We start from the raw sequence: 15,000 nt of genomic DNA on the forward strand, positions 1-15,000 counted from the left end.
TGAATGCTGAATCAGAGCCAATTTCTTATTCCTGAACTTTTGAGGGGGGTGTCATACGGTTAGATATTGAGAAAAACGTGATTTAAACTACTACCGCCCAGTCTCTCCTTAGGTACTCGGTCCTTCATTTTGGCCATTTGTTTACGTTTAATTGTTCAATTTTCACAAAGCGAGCTCGTCTCAGTTAACTTTCGCCTTTATCGCTGGTAAATAATTGGTCGCCAATCAAAGCATTCTTCTCGAGCAGAATGGAATTGTTTTAAATTCTTTTCTAATGATAAACAAAAAATTAAATGATAAAATTACTTTTTTTTTAATTAAGCCATTGTTCAGGTTAAGTGTGGAAACCACAAGAACCGGTCAAGTAAACGTTTTTAAGTGCAGTCTGGAGTCTAGCCCACTTAACAACAAAACCATCTGCTACCCTGTTTTTCACAAGTGGGACAGAAAATGGCGCTTTCTCTGTACAAAGAGAGAGGAAAGATCAGGGCTCGGCTTAGAGTATAGTCAAGGGATACATGGCATTCATTTATAGCACTGAGGTAAGTGTGTAAATATTACTCAATCAAAGGGTAACCGTTTTCATCGTCAATAAATGCAGCACGGTTTTTCCGTCCAAAAGTGAATCACTTTTAAATTTCAGTTTTATCGTGTCGAGAAAGTGCTAATACGGAACTTAAATGACCTTACCATGCATTCGTGGGATTGGAATAATTGTTCAAGTCATAGATCTATAGTTCTGTGAGTAATTTTATGCAATTAATAAGCTCAATTATTATATCTCTCAGATAGTACGCTGGTTATGATTGGCCAATTTAGCGGGCAGTATTCTAAATTTCGCACAATATTCATTGACCAAATGATACGGTGAATATCTTACTAACCTTGTTTTTTTGGTTCGTGCAGGAAGTTACGGCAGCTAGTCTTTTTCACAGGCCGAATGGGATTGCGTAAAACGCTGGCCATAACTTACAGTACGGCCATCTAACTACAAGAGGAATTCTACGATCTTTATTGTATAAAATACATAGAATCCATGCAAGTTCCCGTGAGTCAGTTCCATCGTATATCACAGAACTCAGAACTCGCTAAAATGCGGTTCTTACAACAGTGACACAATATTTACTCGTGTGATCTATTATTGAACAGACACACGGCAAAATGTGTTTGATAAAAATCGGAATAAGAAATACTTTTGTTACGAACACTTTAAGGATGAATTTGCAATTTTGTGCAGATATAATAATAATAATAATAATAATAATAATAACAAATAAAAATTTCAAAACCTGCAGGGGGCCCAGGTTATCCTTATCAGTAGAATACATTGTGCATGTATCGTTGTAACAGCGCAAAGGGGATTATTTTACTATCAGCTGACCCAGCTTGCACATTGATCATTGATTTCAGGAGGCAGTGTGGCCCAGTGGTTAGAGCGCTTGCCTTGAGCTCCGGAAATCCCGGGTTGGAGACCCGCTCTGACCACTCGTTGAATTTGATCCTGGTAGTCCCTGGTTCAACTTACCATCTGCACTTGTAAATAGCCAACTGGTTTGCCTCCAGCCAGTTGGGATTCTTAACAGTTGTTGTTGTTCTGTTCTGTCGTTTCGTTGTGTTTCATTGGCCCTGAAACGCCCTTATGGGGAGCGGTCAATTAAGTGTGTATTGTATTGTATTGAAATTGGGTATTTTTGACTCTAGGTTTGTTTTGGGTTTGGGCTGCAAGCAAAACACATTATTAGGAGCGAACAACTCCCATACTTAGCCTATGTCGCGGCATTTTTACAGACTACCTTTTCCTGCAAAAGGCAGTTACGGTTCGGTGACTCTATGACGTCAAGGTAGTTTCTTGTGATTGGTTATCAGGCTCCTGTGTGAGTCTCATTCGTCGGAATTAGCCAATCAGAGGGCGCGTCATATCGGCTACAAACACAAGCCATATAATAATTTAATGGTAATATTTTTGTTAATCTTATTTCTTATTTTTTGTAAAGCGCGTAGACCAGGTCTAGATAGGCGCTATATAAATAGTTATTATTAACATTATTAACTCCCACGAGCGCATTTTTCCACGCTTCGAGACAATTTCGGGCCTGTACAAACCAGGAAACATTGTTGCGCGAACAATTCATTTTGTTGCAGCCACTCTTACATCTACATGGTTGGAAGTTTGGTCAGTTCTTCTCTTTATTCACGCAAATCGCGATAACCTTTTTGGTTAAATTATCGATGCTCGATGAATTCTTTTTACAAGAAAAGCGAATCCTTCTAGAGCACTGTTTTTCTATAGTAAAAGAAGATAAAAAAATAATGGCCACAAATCCATGGCATTCAACGCAAAACTCCTTTCCGATCTCTCTCAGACAAGACTTGCAAACTGACGCTCTTTTCGGTCAGTGTTTGGAACGACAACATCTAAATCTAAGACCTTTATTGAGAATTTCGTGTATAGAGAAGGAAAGATAACATAAGGCAGGACTGATTCAGTCTCTGCTGGAACAGTAATGCAAACACATCATATATCTTATGACAGTAAAAAAGATGGCTCGTAGTTGTCTCTGGAGTACTCACCTGTATAAAATCAACATGATTCACACCAATTAAGTCCAATGGTTAAACATGAAAACGATTGAGAAAGCCAATTTTAGGTTTACTCGTCTTATAATTATAGCGTTGATAAAATCTGCACCAGGTCTGGGGTGCAACCAAACCATTCATCAGTTAACTTAAGGCAATTACTTAGTGGTAGTGATTGAACGCCTTGTCAAGTTACCAAGTCTAGTTATTCAACAAAACCAGCTTTACAGGTTTTTCAGAACTGAACAGTTGACTGAAAGCGATCCCCAGCTTTTTAAACAAAACATCTAACAGGAACTTGTCATCGTAGTTGTATTATCGGCTTTGCACATTTTCCATGAAAAAATGCTACCTCCTGCAATGGAATACATGTGCACTAAACTTGCGTGATCTCAGTAGTGACTTAGATGACGTGGATTCCATTTACGGCGAACAATAGCATGAACACGATAAATCATTCACCATTAACACAGTTCAGTTCATTTTGCATTCGTGTTCTTTAAGCCAATATTCCCTCCTTTTCTAAGCTGCATCATTAGGTTTGTATACAGATCGCCAGGTTGTTATGGAAACCGGTGAAATTGAGTACATCATGGCAACACTACTTGACGAGTCATCCGTTAACATATGGTCTGTAGGTTATGGTAATAGGAAGTAAATGCAGAACTAAATGCAAGGTAAAGACGTACTCCCAGTCAATTAATAATGACATAATTCTATAGTCTTTTGGTTAAGTGTGCATCATCATGAGTTTCATGATTGCCAATGTTCTATTCCCAAGCCTGAGTTTGCCTTTACCATCTTCATCAGTTTGCGTGAATGCCGCTGATAAGCACTGATCGAGCAAATAATATTAATAGTCTTAACAATCCGCAATTCATCATTAACTTATTTCAGTTTTAAAACAAACGGCATTTGTGTATTACTTGTTAAGACAATAAAGACAATAAATATGATTAAAGACAAATGTTAAAAGATGAAATGCTGTTATCATTTCTTTACACATGCAGTTATTATCACCCTTAATATATGCAAGAGAAGAAAAGTGTCGCTCTATCAAGCAGTCCACTTTCCCACTTATCTCCGCGTTTCCTTTTTGGCCTTTTCCCTGTCTGATATGATAGATGTAAAGAAATGCTTTGCTCATGTCTGGCAGTTTTGCCTCGTGCGTCACATTTGTCAATGTGTTCATACACCACAAAAATCAGTCGCTATTTCAGAAAATGATGGAGTGTCTAAAAAACAAACAAACAAACAAACAAACTGATTACTCGTATCTGGTATCAACAACACATTGTGCTCTTTCTTTTGCTGTCTGACGTCACGGAGGTTTGTTAAAAATTCAATAGGACAGTTTTATTTAGAGACCAAAATGATGACAAAGCCTTTTGTATATAGGGAAAGTAAACAACTGTGTGAATGTCATTATGACGAAGAAACCTTAAAATAGTGCCCACGATTAATTTTTATCTGGCGAAAGTATCTGGTGACAGGTATTTTTACGGTGACGCTGACAAAAATATATGGGCCACCAACAACAATTAGAAATAAAATGCTAGGTTCAGTAGAGTGGACAGAGAATAAGGCGGTGTGTCAGCTGGGGTAGAGGGTCTCTTAACCAGCCACAGATGTTATCGCAGAGACTTAAACTCGTTAGACTTGCTGAGGCGACTGACTTCCTGGTGAAGAACATGAAGACAATCTATACTAAACAGTTTTTGATATTACTGTTAGCATCACTTGAGAGTAGACTGGCTGGTGTCACCAACTATTTTAGTGCTAATTGATTTGAATTGCTCAGAATACGGACCACTCTTATAAGCAAAACTGCGTTTTTTCAAGGAGCGAATAAGTACTCTTCGATGATAGACGAGCGATTTGGTACCATAATTAAACCAATAATTACAACCATTACCAATAAAGTTGCTAATAAGTACTCAGTAATCACACAAAATTTGAGTCCACATTACCGTAAAGAGAATGTTGATTTTCCATGGTCATTGCCAAAAATACGTTCGTGACTGTTACATTTATATATAGAATTTCATTGATTTCAAATTACAAACTACACCACTTTCGAAAAGAAATACTGCTGAGAGAACATTTCAATGGAGAAGTAACAAAATTAAAGATGGCAAAATTGATTAAGAATAAACAGCCTGATATTAAGACTTTCAGTAGGAGCCTTTTGTAGACAAGTTTGCTATACTGGCGCAAAATATTGGACAATCAAGTAATCCTCAATACCATAGCCATGAACTGAAAGAAAAAAGTTACTTTCCAGCCAAATCCAAAGGTAAACGATGATAGAAACCGCCTCCAAAATAAGACGTCAGAGTGCACGTGCTGCTTGATTTTCATCAGCCTTTACCATGTGCTTTAAGGTCTTGCATCTTCTTTTACGGCATCTGAATTTCTCCATGCAATACTTTGCCCGTCAGTTGTCTGTCATTATAAGGCGATCTCAAGTTTTCATCGAGATCCGCACCAGAGATGTTGGATGTGTCCATTTACAAATAAGGCTGGGTAACACAAAAAAAAACTCTGGCAGACTAAAATACTCAGTGAAATCCAGCAAACATTTCGCGCCTTTTCCTATATCATTTCGATACTGAATAAATAAGAGAAGCGTTACAGAGTATCTGCAGTGAAAGTAAAATACATATCTTCGCAAGGCAGCTCGAATCAAGAAATTTTACAAAGCTGAAATAATATTTAGTTTCGAAAGAATTTCCGTGTTGCAATTAACAAGCGCGGGAAAGAACAGTATCAATATTGACCCCTGGTGCCAGATATAAATGTCTTATTGTTGACGTCACTACAGACATCCCTGCAGAGTAAGGAAATATGGAAGGTAACATTTGAAGCGGTTACTGATGCATTTTAAACAGGAAAGAGTGAATAATCCATTTATTTAAGGGATGTGGTCTTCATCTACTCCTCATGCATGGTGTTAGTCTTCCTTAGAGACTGCTGCTGCTTTTTTAGATATAGAATTCTTCTCGTATTACTTCCTATTTCCTTACTCTAAGAGCAATGGAAACTCTTTAATATCCAAGTTAATTTAGGTAGCTTTAATTTAAGATTGGCTTTAGCGGTAATTACAACCGAACACTGAGTTTCAAGCTGTTTGTACATTGTCACCTTAGCAACATAATACTTGTGACTCAGCGTAACTAGTTGACGCTTTTATTTAGAAGAGACATTGTTATCTACACAAAATCAATTAACTTGATCAAGCATTGATGCGTTGTATAATTCCCTTTGAAACAGAAACACTAAGCTGGCTGAAATTACTATTTATTTATCCAAACATTGATGTTATTATCTAGTCTCAACACAGTACTAATACAGACGTTGCCTGTTTGAGTGTAATTATCTTTGAAAGGAATACTAGGAACCGTCTGGGAAAAGTGCTACAGACACTACACCCTCCATTTCAAATTTGCTTTATAGGTATGTCAACCTACTTAACATTCAAATGATATGCTGTTTGTAACGAATATAGCTGAGTGCTCAGAAGTGGCGCCACTCGAGTATCTTTTAAAGAAAGCTTGCATGAAAAGATTGCTCGATTTTTGGAACATAATCCACAGCACAGAATTCAAATCCTTCAAGAATGAGATGACCACGCAAAGTTATCGTGATTATAAAACGTTTCGTGATAATTATTTCCAGAGGCAAAGCTTGGCCGCTCAAGGACGACAATCGTATTATTCGAACTTCCTGAACATCTAACTGTTTGTTTTAACGTCTCTTAATGCAATATCAACAGCGTAATGCTCGTCTAATGTCCTTAAATGAATAGTTACTATTGACGCCAATTTGCGTCATCAGGCTAAGCACATAGGCCTTTAAAAAGAACTGCACCTGATACCATTCACTATTTATCCATCGAATCTCTCTAACTTTCAAGTACCAAGCTAAGCTGAATATTCCGAGGTATCAAGGATCCGTTAGAGCTATGGAAACATTTGCTTTTACAGGTAAACTGTTCATGCGCATCTATTTCAATCTCCTCAGTGTTACATTATTACAGACTGATTTTTTGTCTCGTACTTCGCGTTAGTTGAGTTTTGGGGACAAAATAAACGAAATAAAAACGTTTCACCGTGGAATCTACACTTACCTAGAATAGGAATCTGGCAGAAAGGCTGACTGTTTTTAAATGATAGTTACAAATAGTTCTTGTGCGAAATCTTTTCCGGTAGAACTCGAATGGTATTAATTCGTTATGCGGCAATGGCATCATTGATTTCAGGCCAAGGAAAAGTCAACCAGCTTGGTGGAGTTTTTATCAACGGCAGACCCCTTCCAAAACTATTGCGATGGAAGATTATTGAACTGGCTCAGATGGGAGTTAGGCCATGCGACATAAGCCGTCAGCTGCGAGTTTCTCATGGCTGCGTAAGTAAAATCTTGTGCCGCTACCAAGAGACTGGTACCGTTGATCCAGGGATAGTAGGTTTAAACAAGCCTAGAGATGTCACTCCAGAAATTGAAGAGAAGATTGATCAATTCCGCATGGAAAACAGTGGGATTTTCTCGTGGGAAGTTCGTGATCGCCTCTTGCGAGAAAATGTTTGTAGCAAGAACACCGTCCCATCGCTTAGTGCAATCAGTCAAATATTGAAATCTAAAATTGTGAAAGAGAACGCAGGACGAGAACACACACTTAGAAAGAAGTGCGATGCTGCAAAATGGCGAAAGAAGTCAAGTGAAGAGCATGAGGGCGATGAAGATTGTTATAACGCTGTTGTTAAAGAAGAAGATGCAGAAGAAGAAGAAGAAGAAGAGGAAGAAGAAGAAGTAGATAGCGACCCACCAAGTCCTGTACCAGATCAAAACACAACCAGAAACACATATTCACCAGGTAATAATCGAAACAGTCATTCATAACAACCTTAACCCAGCCTGCCCTAAAGGTCGTATACCTGCTTTGTTTTCATTATTGATTTAGGCAGGCTAATAATTTTGATAACTTCAGTTTTTGTTTATCATCTCGTGAAGAATAAAATAAAAATTGTTTGAGGAAACAGTTAACTTTATAATTTTTACTCTCGTCTTAAAAACACTGAAAAGTTCAAGTAAAGTGAAATGACATTATTAAAGCCAAATCATGTAAATGGAAATTTTGACAATCGATTTTCTACGTTTCTTTGTTGTTTCACTTGAATTATATTAAAAATTATATTGGTGACTTGATGCGATTCATGAATTCACTCAAAATCTACAAGTTCATGCATTTCTTCTGATGTTGGAGGCTGGTACACTCAATAGAAAATTATTAACGAAGTTGCAGTTGAAAATCCTTTGTTACGCTTCCAGATTTATGAAAAGGAATTTGAATTAAGTAGCTTTTCATTTGTTCTGAAAAGAAGGAAGTGGCTTTTCAACCGTTTGTCTTCAATGAAAATACAATAGTTTGACGTCATCTCGCTTGATTTAAGAGTGCTTTAGAGATCACGATAGATGTTTACGTCAAATGTTTGTTTTTCTCACTCAGGCACAAACCTGTTTCGATTTCATTTTTAGTGTATTTAATGAGTTTGTTTCAAAACACTATTTATTAGCGATGACTGATCATAACTACTAATGAATGAATCGTTATCTTTCCTGAGGTGGTTCAAAGACTTCTATTGTTATTTCCCGGGGGTGGTCGTCACGATTTTGACGGTTAAACAAAAGATTATCCTTAACCCAGTGAAGAGAATTATGAAATTTTGCAGTTAACTCACGAAAACTCGCTAAAGAAAAAAAATACTTATTACGGAATTGTACATAGTCCTCTTCAGATCGAGCACTTTCAAAGTAAGATCTATAATTAACCTTTTTTCCCTACGAGTCTTTAAGTTAAGATTTTTAATTCTTCAAGCAGACTAGTGTCTGTTCAGAAACTGAAATCTCTGCTGTCAAAGGGAAGAGGTCACTAGCAACAATTTCGAATTCCTCGTCATCTCACGGTTAATAATTAAGAGAAGATTTAAGTCAGCCAGAATGTTTACTTTCATACTTCAATTGTTAGACGGTGCGATGGGCGTCACAATTGATCAAAATAAGATTGGGCTTTTCCACTTGTAATCCTTCCCGTTGTTTTATATTTTAGATGCAGAGCTCAAAACCTTAAGCACGTTTTCTCCAAGTTACACCTACAGCAGTTTGGACAACGATTTTTTTATCGCCCGAAAACAGCGTCGAAGTCGCACCAAGTTTACACATACTCAATTGAAGGCACTTGAGAAAGCGTTTCAGAAAACGCAGTACCCAGATGTGTACACACGCGAAGAACTCGCTCACCGACTGTCTTTGACTGAGGCTCGAGTTCAGGTATTAAAATATTTTCAATGGTCTACCGATTTTTGAGCGAATGAAATGTTGACAATGGAACGCATTGGGAACTCAGAAAAATCCGAGCCCCAGATTGGATTTGAACCCCGGACCCTCCATGATCTAGTCGGATGCTCTAACCATGGTGAGCAAGGGTAAAATGTGGGTCTTTGACTCAAGCTGCATCACGCAGCTACAGAATCAAATAACGACTGAGGACATAGCTCATAACTGCCAGTGCATCGCGCAGTCACCTTAAAGCATATCTGAGATGCGGCTAACCAACCACCCAAGTGAGCGAATTTGAGAAATTAGAATGATGTAAAAAAGTATTTTATATAATTTTGTCTAACAAATGCGGGAAGACATCAACCAAGTAAAGAACTGAAAGGACATTTTTTGTAGTCACGCTCACATGTTAAGTCGAATGCTTAATTCAATTGTAAGTAACGGGTACTTCATTTTACTCAACATTGATAGCAATAAGTAGCTTGTCTTGAATAACGAGATGTTTAGATCACATCTCATTTAAATAACTAAATGTATCTATAACTGCCTTAAGCTGATAAATTAACCACTGCACTACTCTGCCAAAATTTTGAAAACAAGTTGTCTTGTTAGTTTTCTCAGCAATCTTTAGATACTTATCTCTGAATTTATGTATTTCTATCAGGTGTGGTTCTCCAACCGTCGAGCTCGATTAAGGAAGAAGGACACACATCAGACCGAGAAGAAACAAGCAGAAGGAGCATGTTCGTGTCAGCATCAGCCGCCAGCAGTATCTCATGCGACAATGACATCATTTCATGGATATGTACCTTATGTGGTCATGAATGACAAAATTTATCCTCTTCCAGTCTATTAAGGTGGCGGGGCAGTTGCTTTGCGAATTTTGTAAGATATACTCTTTTTACATGTCGTGTTGAGCAATCTACTTTCGGGCATTTTGTCAACATCAATTGCTTGAACCGATTTGTTGATATTGCGGATAATACATTTTGAGAGAGAACTGACGATCTCAAAAGAAATAAAGACACCCAGCCTCTGGCTGAAAAACAGAGACAACGTAATTTACCATGTAATGTGTATTTTTCTTACGTTTTACGTGAGATGCATGGTTGCATACGAGTTGGAAATATATTCTAGAAATTTTACGTGTAGTACGAAAAAGAGGAATTAAATCTCTTGTATAATTTCACTAAAGTTTATAAGGAAGTACCCACGGCTCGAATTTTTCACCAATTAAGCAAAATTGAATTTAAAAATGTAGAAGTTCCAATTCAAAAATTGTCGTTAAAAAGATGGTGCAGATACCAAACACAGAGGCACCAGCGTAATTATGACAAAAACCATAATATTTAAATTAACAGATTTTTATCAAGTATTGAAGTCACAAGACATAGTTTTTTATATTTGTGAATGTACATAGGTGTTATTTACGCAGGGTAGTTTTACAATAATTGTTTCTTGGACACGGAACGAAGAGAGCCTTTTCGTTTAGACGACATGTCAAGAACAATTAGCGAAAAAAACCCAAAAAAACCAGCTATTTACAATCAGTAAGAATGATACTGATGTTAAGATCTGTGGGTACTTTGCAAACACGAACAAACGCAGAAATTTAAAGAGGGCCAATTACTGATAACCACTCAAAACCAATCGTTTCGATAGATCGTTTGTAACATTAGTAAATTATTGGGCATTTTACCTCGAAGGATTCATCAGTAGCAACAGGAGCCATTACCCGGAGCCTCCATCTTCTATATTAACTCTCTGAGTCAACCCTTTCCTGCATCTTTTTATTTTAAAAAGCAACTCTCAGAGGGTTTTCGCGGGTGTTTCCACAATAGCCAATCATAAGAGACGTACCTTTGGTCGGCCACTGATTACATCAAGTGCAGCAGTTCTAAAAATAAAAAGATATCGGACAGGATTGACTCAAGGGTGTAATAGGAATGGAAGCTCCAGGTAATGGGCTCCTGGTAGCAGCAAATTTTGCAGCAGATGAACGATAGCATTCAACCCAACGTTTTGTGGGTAAAGCATGTGAAAAATTCTGTCGATTTGCAAAATCTTCTAAGTGCAAAGATCTTCCTTCCTTCATGTAAATATCCTCCATAAACACCTTCAGTACGATATATACATGTTTCGTTTAAGTCTAATTCCTAAAAAAACTATCTTTATCCTTGTTTCAAAGTTCGTTTGCATTTCAGTATTTTAGCTGGACAGTGGTTAAGTATTATTTCAAGTATAAATACACACGTTCGTACTTAGATGTTTTCAGGGTCCGCCAGGGTTTTTGGGTATACGGTATACAGGGGCTATTCGGTATATCACTTTCCTTGAATTTCAGTATACAGTATACAATGCTTTCATTAATTTTGGGTGTATTTGGATGATTTTTGGTAGTTTTGGGTATTTTGGCGATTTTTTTTCGGGTATACTGGTATACCACTACCACCCCTGGCCGACCCTGTGTTTTTGTGTTCTACAATCAGTATTGCCGTTACAGCTTCCTTTGTTTTGTAGTATTGGCAATTCAGAAATAAATTACTGAAGGGGTCAATGTTCCCTTTTCAGTGCAATCACTATATCACTGCCTTTTGCCTTTATCCACTTCCCAGTTGTCTCTCTCCTGCTTTTGTCTTTCTGCAAATTCCTCCAAAGAACCTTGATATGCACTGGCACAGCTAAGAGCAGTTTATGGCAAAGCGAAAGCAAGCTTTTTGCGCTCGCTGGCGATTACTTAATTTGTTTTCGTCGATTTTTGGCTATACATGCCTATGATAAAATTTAGAAGCAAGAACATTAACAATTATGAAGGACATTTATTTATTAAACGATCAAAAATGCTTAGCCTTCGACGGAACGCTCTAAACTTTGTCATTCAGGATCGTAAATGCAGGGAAGGGGTGCAGCAAATGGGCCTTTATGTATTTTTTCTGGAAAAAATTATGTTAATAGAATCTATTTAGTTCTTTAAGGATTCAATTAAAGCGACCGTGGTCATTTTGTCCATACAACAGGAGACAGTGTTAAGTGTTCGTTACATGATCAAAGTAGTTTCAATTTTACCTCTTTGGAAAGCGATTGAGACCATTCTTTGCATGATCTAGGGTTAGGGCATTGTACTTTTTACCGTTTCAATTGGTTCTCGATTATTTGCGACCAGGCTCAGATGCTCGAGGCATGATTCATCAGACCAAGAGAGACCCCTTTGCATGATGGGTATATTTTTGTCTCGAATTTGTTGTCTTTGTCGATACAACAGCAGGAACGTTGAAATCTCAAAAAAATAAACGACTTTCTTTAATCTGTCAAACATGTTTCCACAATTCAAGACAACAATCACCATCAGTGACAATCATTAGCTGTATTTGAACTTTATAGATTTTGAAAAAGATTTTGACTCCATCCACAGAGAAAGTTTATGGGAGATTATGGGGAGGTATGGAAATCCGGAGAAAATAGTGAAAATGGTCAAAGTGTGGCTTCAGGTTTAGGTGTGCAGTGGTGGATGGGGGAGAGATAGGAAAATGGTTTGACATAAAAACTGCAGGGATGCAATATATCTGGATTCTTGTTTTTGATCATAATGGATTGGGTAACGAGAAGAACAGTTCGAAATTGTGAGAATGGTATAAGTTGGAGGTTTACATCCAAACTTGATGATTTGGATTTGCAGATGAAATACGGTAGCTCTAATTTCCTCTACCAAACAGCAGATTCAGAATAAAACAACAAAGCTGGAGGAAGAAGCCAGACGAGTGGGGCTCAAGGTCAGCACAGAAAAGACGAAAACGATGAGGATTAAAGCAAGAAACCAAGACAAGATTGTAGTCAATGAAATAGATAATGAAAATGTTGATGACTTCCCATACTTAGGAGAAAAAGTGTGTAAGGAAGGAGGTTAATGAAAGACGTCACGGTGAAGAACAGACGATCCAAATCAAGAGGTGCATTCATCAAATTGAAGAACATGTGGCGTTCCAATAGCATCTCAAGGAAGACAAAGTTGAGACTGTATAAGACACTGGTAGTGCCGGTATTGTTATATGGATGCAAGACGTGGAAAATGAACAAAGGACATGACAAAGCTATAGATTTATTCCACAATAAGTGCCTACGAAAGATCCTACGAATTAAATGGCAGGATCATGTCAGTATTAAAGAGCTGTTGGAAAGAGCGAGTATGAAACCGCTGAGTGAGGAAGTGAAGTATCGTAGATGGAATATGGTTGGTCACATCTTGAGGCAAGATCGTAATAATGATTCTAACATGGCAATGAGCTGGGCCCCGGAAGGGAAAAGAAGGCGGGGAGGGCCGTAGACAACATGGCGACGAACAGTTGAAAAGGAACCGTTACGTAAAGATGCAGTGTGGAAATCATGGGAGGAAACGAGGATGATTGCAGCGGACAGAGAACAGTGGAAGACCTCTGTAAAGGCCTTATGCGCCACGAGGCACGAGGAGGATAGGTAACTGGTAATAGGTTGGTATTAAATAATTTACGGTACATGAAATTATAGTGAAATGTGAGCTCACCTAACTTGCATGCCTTCCTTAAGTTTAATTTAGTGATGGCTGAATCTAACAGCTTGAAGCAGTCCTCAGATCATCAAGAGATACGACAAGATTCTGAGCTCTGTAGATGTTTGAAAAGCCGTGCACGTAGTCATTAAATGGGAAAAGCCCGACCTGAACCAACACTGGTCCAGAATTTCAATAAAACACTTTCACTGTAAGCACTTTAACCTTCGATTGCTTTGGGTTTGGTGCGGGCGCATTTTGTTTCACTGTTAAGTTTTGATTTGGTAACAAGATTAGCGATAGAAGACCACGATTCGAAGTCAACTTGACTTCATTTCCAAGTCATTCAAATAACGGTCGTTTGAATAGAAATTAAAATGAAGTGTTTGTTTGGTTCGTCGGCCAACGAATTAGCGGGCGTGTGGTAAAGTGTTTTATGTGCACATTTTCGCGCGAGTGGAGTTTGATTTTTCAAATATGGATAAATAGCATTTCGCAAACCAAACACGCCAGTTTTCCCTTGCATTTCTTCAAAACGGACAACTTGTTCTCTAGCTCTGGATTTTCGACGCCATGGCCGTCCTTTGAAATGTCTTCCAACGGCGGACGTTTTGTGTTTTTTTATTCGTTGACGGAGATGACGAGTATAACCGAATTAATCTGTATCACAGATAACATTTAATTAAACTGATAGATAACGCATTCACGGCTAACTACGGGGGCTTTATCTCTTTGATTTGCTCGCCGATCTTCGGGCTTGTAAATACTAGTTGACTGTGGTTGTATTTGCGATGGTTGCCGGTGTAATTTCCAATATCTTAAAGCTATTTCCTAACGGAGGTCACAGAGTTTTGATCTGTAAATGGCAGCACGATTCGGTGGATGTTGCATTGTGCGATTGCGATAGCCTCATTCTAGTGGTATTGACTACGTTCCGCAATTACTGAATTTAGAAAGGAGGTGATGGCTGTATTCAATGAGTCTCTCTGGATATTTTAGCTTGGAGAAATTTCCTTATGGCATTCTCATTCTTTAACAACCAATTCCCAATTCCCCATGGTCTTGATAAATGATCTTCTAGCAGGCGTCCATACTGGAAAATGAAAAAAGGAGGGCAAGGGTCAATGAAGATGTAGTAAACAAGAGGGATGACGCCATCTCCCCAAATAAGGCAAAAAAGGCGGGAAAAGACCCAGGCCCCAGACGGTCAGAAAATAACAAGAGAAAAAATCCAACAAATAGGTTTATTGACACTATTTACAAAAACTAGATACAAAAGCAAGAGTGCCTTCATGTCATGGCTGGCCGATGATGGGATCCAGAACACCATCATCCCACCAGTCACGCCAAGAAAAAGCGGTGCCCCGTACGCGCACCCCGCAACTTTAATCGTCGAGATCGACGAGAAGCCCAGCGAATTCTTCACCGTACGAGGTCAGTTCCTCTTCGTACCCGTAAGGACAGGTCCGATACGATCCGTCCTGCATCATGGGACGTTTTTCGGCCGTCACCTTGTAGCGTCCTGGGGGCGTTTAATGAGCGATTTGCTCCGAATGGTCTTTTTT

The 15,000-nt window shown here is 38.4% G+C and overlaps 1 protein-coding gene across 1 annotated transcript; it reads left to right on the forward strand.

Annotated features, from left to right (window-relative positions):
- The first annotated feature begins 6,411 nt into the window (after positions 1–6,411).
- LOC137992695 (paired box protein Pax-3-B-like) lies at positions 6,412–11,497 on the forward strand. Its single transcript, XM_068838176.1, has 4 exons — positions 6,412–6,563; positions 6,839–7,450; positions 8,684–8,904; positions 9,578–11,497. The coding sequence occupies exons 1-4, from the start codon at positions 6,542–6,544 to the stop codon at positions 9,767–9,769; spliced, it is 1,047 nt and encodes a 348-aa protein (XP_068694277.1). The 5' UTR covers positions 6,412–6,541; the 3' UTR covers positions 9,770–11,497.
- The last annotated feature ends 3,503 nt before the right edge of the window (positions 11,498–15,000 follow it).

Source organism: Montipora foliosa, chromosome 2 (assembly GCF_036669935.1).
Source record: "Montipora foliosa isolate CH-2021 chromosome 2, ASM3666993v2, whole genome shotgun sequence".
Lineage (NCBI taxonomy): Eukaryota > Metazoa > Cnidaria > Anthozoa > Scleractinia > Acroporidae > Montipora > Montipora foliosa.

What these genes read in the sequence shown, in the direction of transcription:
- LOC137992695 (XM_068838176.1), top strand. Translation starts at nt 6,542, where the DNA reads ATGGAAACATTTGCTTTTACAG. An exon ending in CAGAAACACATATTCACCAG is followed by an intron (nt 7,451 to 8,683) that starts GTAATAATCGAA and finishes TTTATATTTTAG; the next exon opens with ATGCAGAGCTCAAAACCTTA. An exon ending in TGACTGAGGCTCGAGTTCAG is followed by an intron (nt 8,905 to 9,577) that starts GTATTAAAATAT and finishes TATTTCTATCAG; the next exon opens with GTGTGGTTCTCCAACCGTCG.